This window comes from Microtus ochrogaster (assembly GCF_000317375.1).
Source record: "Microtus ochrogaster isolate Prairie Vole_2 chromosome 14 unlocalized genomic scaffold, MicOch1.0 chr14_random_2, whole genome shotgun sequence".
NCBI classification, from domain to species: Eukaryota; Metazoa; Chordata; class Mammalia; order Rodentia; family Cricetidae; genus Microtus; species Microtus ochrogaster.
In genome coordinates, this window is record NW_004949097.1 from 9,421,124 (window position 1) to 9,428,463 (window position 7,340).

The following is a 7,340-nucleotide window of genomic DNA, read 5'->3' on the forward strand; positions in this document are numbered from 1 at the left end:
CCCTCAGCATGGATGGAACCCCTCAGCATGGATGGAACCCCTCAGCATGGATGGAACCCCTCAGTATGGATGGAGCCCTCAGCATGGATGGAGCCCTCAGCATGGACAGGGCACACTCACAAACTTCATCCTACTCCTCTGCATCATCCAGTCAGCAATGACAGCATGGCTAAAATCCAGCTAATGTGCACCCCAACTCCAAACATGCATTCTTGTAAATCAGCAACAGATTAAACCTTCATCGACTAGGTTTTAGGGGTGCTTTCTCATTGCAGAAGTTTCTCTTTTTATCCCGGAAAAGAGCGGGATCTAAGGAGGCCAAGGAAGATTATTTTTCTTAAGATTTACTTATCTTAGTGTTCTGTCTGCATGTATGTCTACGCTGAGTATGTGTACTGACAACCACAGCGGCCAGAGAAGGGCATCAGATCCCCTGAAACCAGCTACAGACAGTTGTGAGCGGCCATATGAGTCCTGAATCCAAACCTGATCCTTAAACTCTGAGCCATTTTGTCAGGTCCCTCAAGAAGATTCTTAACAATAATAGTTTCTTCTCTAAAAACTATGTTTACTCAGAAACCTGAACTCAGATACCTCTGAACTAGATTTCCCCTTTATCTTCCAAGAAGTTAAGGATTGCTAAGACTTTCTGTACAAATCCAAAATTGAAATTTAGTGGATGACAAAAAAAGATGACCAAAGTTACTAGGTGATAAAATTCAGAATCTGAACACGGATTATCTCTTTAAATCTATGGGCTATGAGGTAAACATATATTTCTACATGGAGAGATGGGCCTTACACTGAATGATTTAGTGAACACATACACACGCACTTATTCTGTTTTCTACATAATTTGTTATCAAATAAAAGTATGCATAGATAGAACAATTTCAAGTGTTATGATTATAATAATTAATTTTCTGTTAAATGAAATATAACATAATATATAATAGAAATATAACATAATATATAACTAATATTATGCCTAATTGAAAAATAACTTATTATTTCTCAATTAAAAACTTTAGAATAAAATAAAACTACATTTACAGACTATGTAATAGAAGATTAGACACAACAGTTTTGAGAAGTTAAAATAAAAATTATACTAAAAGAGAGAAATAAAGAAAAAAGCAACCCTTTTATTCTTTTCTATAGAATGTAGGAACCAAGAGTATTTTCCCATTAAAGGGAAATTATTTTGCATTTGAAAAACTATCAATTTCTTATAAAAACGATGTCCTCCAATAACAGCTATGGTGTAAAAGATGGAAACATTCTTGGCTAACCTGAACATCCCCCAGACAGTCTATGAAAATCTCAAATGTTAAAGACCTCAACTAGAAGAAAACTTACCAGACAAAAATCACTCTGTGTAAATATTTACACTGGGAACTCAAATCTTCGAACTTTAAATCAATCTCAATCTTAAAACTTTAGTATAAGGATAGAACATACGAAAAAGGGCCTTCACAGTTTATAATCTCTTCACATACTTTGCCCTGTTCATGCATATGGAAAACACACAATGACAGATTAAGACTCCTCAGCTGATTAGAGAGGGGGCAGAGCTTCTCCCGTGGGACCAACCTTTGGTTGCTGGGAAAGCAGGAGCGGGCAGTGAGTCCGAACAGAGCTCCAGCGGGAACTGCAGCAGCTCGTCGTTATCTGTGGAGGCTGGAGAGGCAAACACAGCACTTACTGAGCAGTCATCTACTGTTCCAGCTTTAAATAAAAACCTGTCACACAGCTGTAATGGACAAATGAGAACTTAACTTCCTGGCATCAAAATTTACCTCTCTGCAGTGTCTTTTCAGCATGGGCTTTCGTGGTCTGTAAAGCCTGGTTTTTATCAAAAGTTATCGCGACTGCTGTGACTGTAACCTAGGATTATAGAAACAATCGTGATCAGCAAAACGATCACTAACAACATTAAATGTCTTACAATTTGTTTTCAGCACCATGGGACACTCTCTATCAACTGACTAGTTTGCCCTTCCTGATTAAGACTCTCAATCAGAAAACTATGGAAACTCAGATATGCAACGTGTATAGCTAAACCTAAACATTTCCGAAAGAGCCTTCTCTGAAAGACAGGGACTGTTAAAGTCATGAATAATGAGCCCCATTCTGTTTACTGTGGCCTCAGTGGGAAGATACATGTGAATCCCCTGCAGATAACCAGCAATAAGGAAATTAAATACACAGCCAGATGCATACTAATATACTTCAGACAGTCTGAGTTAAAACATTGTGTCGTAGTTACTTAGTTATGGTAACAATAAACTAAAAACAGCACAAAGGGCTAGACACCTCTTCCACAATCAATGGCACCTCCAAAGTTACCTGGATTAGCTCGTCTTCAGGCAGAGACACTGTGAAGTTCACATGGCAGAGGCAGCAGGGAGTCATGGAGCGGAGTTTGAAGTACAGGCTCTGCACGGAAGAGAGGACTGGTGACTTACCTCTTCGCTTCAGGGAACTAATTCTGTCCAAGGACATTACATCATAAAAGGTGAAAACCAGGAAAGGAAAGCAAAACTGGCTCCTCCCTCTGAGAGCAGTGTCAGTGACTAGCTACAGTGTATGATCATGTAAACACAGAGGACATGAAGTCACAGGCAGAACTATCTTGGAAGAAAGAGGACTGAGGGGAGCCCGGTCACAGCATGCACTGCAACGGACTAACACAACATTATGGAACCTACCATTTTATGCAAAGAAAATGCACTGATAAAGAATTAATGTTTGTCAACAACTCAGGCTCTTAAAACCACCCTGCAGATGTACTAGATTTTTATGAAAGTTTAGCTACTATATTAAATAGCTTCTTTCACAGTACCAACTCTTAGGAGAGTCTCACTAAGAGTTGACTTAGGAGAGACTGACAGGCATGCGAGGCACGAGAGACAAAGGAGACTGGTCCAGTTACCCTGGGTTCTGAGTGGCAGGCTCCTACCTTGAGCAAGTTCTCACACAGGCCGTTGAAGTTCTTATTGAGAGCTTGATTAGTCAGGTTGAGGCTGCTCAGTCTGACCACTCTTACTGATGTAAACATCTAGGGGTGGGCCACAGAACACAACATCTTGTTATTCTTCCCTGTAAGTCTAATAATTGATAAAACTGGCAAACAATGGATAACTAATGAAATTAAAAAGTGTTTGTAATTGCTACTTGGGGTCAAAAGGAGTAGGTATTTAAGTGACATTTACTTATAATGTATATGGTATTTGTTTCAAATTAATAAAACAGTTTACCTGTATTTCTGATGTCCAATTATTTATGCCAGGCATAATTTCTGTATTACAACTATAAAAACCTGCCAAAACAAATTATAATTAAAATGTGATATTTTAGTGATTATGGTTTTAGAAATGATGGTTCTCAACAATAAAATCTAAATATAGAACTTCCATTACTTTTGACTACATACTGAGTTCAATGCCACCCTGAGTTACATGAAACCCCATTTCAAAAACAACCAATAACTGAATTTCTAAGCTAAAAAGAAAGTTAGTCCTACAAAGAGGAACCAGAACGTTGGTGCACACAGGCTTTATCTCAGAGCTAGCTTGCTGTGTACCTGAAGGCGGGGGAACATCAGTGAGGAGGGAGTGCACATCTTCCATGGCATCAGTGTCATCAATCTGGAGAAAGAGAGATAAAAGATACTAAATGGCATGGCATCGTGGCTTGGATCTAGAAACAGAAAGATAAAACTACCACATAACCACTAAACACAGAAGTTGTCCTGATTCCTTAAAATCACTTTCATTATCTGAAAGGCAGAAGATTTAAGAACTAAGAAAATGCAGAGCCATTTCCCCTGCCACCACATTTAACTTGGGGGCTGGAGATAGGGCTCAGAGTTAAGGGTGCTTGCGGCTCTTCTCAGGACCCAAACCAAGATTCTCGCAACAGCCTTAAATGGCAGCCTCTAGTATGAGAATAGCCCTCACAGGCTCACAGATCTGCATACCTGCTCTCCAGATAGCAGAACTGCTTGGGAAGGATTAGGAGGTGTAGCCTTGTTGGAGGAGATGTGTCATTTGGGATAGGATTTGAGGTTTCAAAACCCATGACATTCCCAGTTAGCTCTCTCTGCCTCCTAAGTCAAAGACAAGGATGATAGCACCCACCTACTACTCCATCACCACACCAACCTGCCTGCTGCTATGCTCACTCACTATCATGATGGTCATGGGCTCTTAACCTCTGGGTCTATAACCACAATAAACTCTTTTCTTCCACAAGTTGCCTTGGTCATGGTATCTCTTCACAGTAATAGAAAGGAACTAAGATACCCTTTTCTTGCCTCTGCAGACACCCTCACATATGTTCATACACCATACAAATACATGCATATAAAAAATAAAAATGTAACATAAAGCAAAATTCTAGCATCAGCAAATTTCCCCACAGTAACAACTTTAAATACTTCTAAGTGAAATCTTTTAATGTATACTGAGGTTACATTTATGTAGACTTTTCAAGAAGCTTTTCCAACAGTCCATATATAATATAAACAAGGCTAAACAGAACCACAGTGCTCTCTTATCCGAACATCCCAGCCATGCTTACCTCCACTCTTGTTTAGCTGCCCAGTCATGGCCACAACGCAAGCCACAATTCCCCAAACACTCACAAGCAGGACCACAACATTCCCCATCTCTTCCTTCTCCTGAATCTGTACCTTGCCCTCATCTTCTGCCCACATTGCAAGCACTTTTTCTTGTGTGCCTCTGCTCAACCAGGATGTTAGCAGCTGTCATATCAGTTATACTCCAGACCAAAATTCAAGTGATGCTTAGCCACCTAGAGAGCCTGGTAAAATATTTATAGGGCCCCACCTTGAAATTATTGAAAGATCTGAAGTAGAGTCCTAACAATCCCCATTTTTGCAAGCTCCAGGAAGTGCTGCTATTACAGCTGGCCATGGTACCTTGCACATCTTCAGAGCCTATGACCTCCTTGAGCCACACTGCTTCTCCACTGACCTCCCCTTTTACTTATCTCAAACTGCAGAACACTGGAGAACAGGTTACTACTTCTGCAAATGAAACTTCATCTCAGGGGACAGAGGGATGGCTCAGCAGTTAAGAACACATACTGTTCTTGGACAAGATCCAGGTTTGGTTCCTAGCACCCATGCTGGGTGGTTCATAATGAATTCCTGTAACTCCAGATTTGGGGATCTAGATCTCTCTGTCCTCAAGGGGCACCTGCAAAAACTCATGAAGGTGCACACACACATACTCACATGAATAAAAAAAATTAATAAATCTTAAAAACCAAAAAGCCTCTCATCTCACTTTAATTGCTCGTCTCTCACGGGAGACATCCTAGGACGGCCAAAGGCACTGTTTGAGTCTCTCATCCCAACACAATTCTACCAGCAGCTTCCAGAATCACCGTGGTAAACGCGCCAGATTCTACTCCCTAATGCTTCCCTCACAACATGCATATGTCATTCAGCTCCTTCCATTCTACAGAAGGAAGATCTCCTGCCCCTCCTGAAGCTACTCTCAGGACAGGACAACAGGAACTGGTCTGAAAAGAGTGAACTGCTGGGCACGGGTTCATGGCTCCATGGCCACTCTCTGAAAAGCTTAAATGTTCCAACTGTCCTTTAATAAAGACGGTCACGACAATTCCCTGCACTCTATGAGAATACACAGTACTCAGTACTCAATGAGACAGCAATACTTACCCAATACAGTCATAAAAGTGATGCTTACACTGTGTTTGAAACAGTGCATTTTGTGATTAAAGTCATTCAAGTTTAAAAAAAAAATGACTCCAGATGTTTACTATTACAGGTGAGTATCCTATTCCTCGAATGCAGGGACCCAAACCCTTCAGATTCCAGTGTTCCAGACTCTGGTATCTACATATATTTAAAGGGTTAAACATCCCTACTCCTAAACTCCAAAGACTAAAATGCTCCAAAATCCAAAACTTTTAACATGAACTTTCAAATTTTGTCTTGGGGGGAGCAGGGGACAAGGAGACATATAGGGCCTATAGAGCCTGGAGTGCCAGGATCACAACTTCACACCGGGTCCAGTTGGCATGGTGCTTGGGATCGCGCACATGGCCTCGGGAACACTAGGGAAGCACCCTACCCCCGCCACAACATTTGGAATTTCTGGACAATTCGGATTTTAGATCTCTGATGAGGGCTGCTCACCTTGTCTTGTACTATTAGTCCAACCCACATTACCGCATCAGTTACCCAGTGCTAGCTTCATGTCTGCAGTGTCCACAACTTCCTTGATACTTGTAAAACTTACAGTACAAGTTGTATATCAGGTTAGAATTTAATTACAAAATATTCATCTTCTGAAACTTTTTAGGACATTATCCCAATGTAGTATTACCTCTAACACGAATGCGTCTTTTTTCCCATGTGAAAGGTCTAATTCTGTAACTTCATCAGAACTTTCTGATTGTGATCTTAAAAGTCTTGAACGCTGTCTAGGTTCTGGGATGGGCGATCCTATAATCTCTTCAGATACCTCCTAAAAGACATACAGTAATGGAGAATGAATTTTTCTGTCTGGTTTTAAAGTTTTATACTAATAGGCATCTTTCTGAGAAGAAAACAATCCACACGATACATTCAGTGAATTCTCTATATAAGTTGAACCTTTCGGGTTATAGAAGACACAGATACTCCTTTCACCTGTAAAGCAGGTTAACTGTCAAAGGCATAACAAGGTCAAGCTGACATCTAGTGCACAGACAGGGAACTACAACGGGATCAGAACCTTGCCAATCCAGGCTACAACTATTTCTATATACTGTATATATTTTCTATGAAGAATTTCAAAGTACAATTGGTTATATAAAGATTTAAAACTTTTCCAAGAAAGGGCTTTGTTCTTTCATAGCCTTTCTTATCTAGTAGCAATCTTTCAAAGATCTACCACAGTTAAATGTGAAGAATAAGAAAAGTATGTGTAATAGAACAAGATAATACATACATATCCAAATGCATGTACAAGTTATGCAATTTGGCATGCTAAATAATCTTCAGAAGCAACAAAACTGATCTTCTACAATCAGTGTATAGTGTCATCCTGCATATAGTCAAGGACCTGGGCCACAGTGTGTGAGCTCAAAAGGCAAAGCCTGCTGCTGATGCCCAGAAACCTCCTTTACAAAAATGAGGGTTACAATAGAGGTTTTCCAAAATATAATATAAAATGTTCACTGCTGGTGTGTGCCTAAAAAAAACGACAACCCCCCGTGGAGTGCTGTCGCACACATTCATATTATATACAGAACCCACCCTGCATGCCTCTGAAAGAGTGTGTTATAATCAACAAAAAATG

General features: G+C 40.2%; 1 protein-coding gene across 16 annotated transcripts in view; it reads right to left on the reverse strand.

Moving 5' to 3' along the window:
- C2cd5 (C2 calcium dependent domain containing 5) overlaps positions 1–7,340 on the reverse strand; it is a 94,358-nt gene that overhangs the window by 18,760 nt on the left and 68,258 nt on the right. For all 16 annotated transcript variants that reach the window (XM_026787917.1, XM_005364577.3, XM_013352784.2 and 13 more), the window contains 7 exons: positions 6,384–6,524; positions 3,587–3,650; positions 3,261–3,322; positions 2,963–3,061; positions 2,350–2,439; positions 1,800–1,887; positions 1,594–1,680 (listed from right to left, as the gene is read on the reverse strand). In XM_026787917.1, the coding sequence (XP_026643718.1) occupies positions 1,594–1,680; positions 1,800–1,887; positions 2,350–2,439; positions 2,963–3,061; positions 3,261–3,322; positions 3,587–3,650; positions 6,384–6,524 (631 nt within the window). The remainder of the gene's footprint in view (positions 1–1,593; positions 1,681–1,799; positions 1,888–2,349; positions 2,440–2,962; positions 3,062–3,260; positions 3,323–3,586; positions 3,651–6,383; positions 6,525–7,340) is intronic.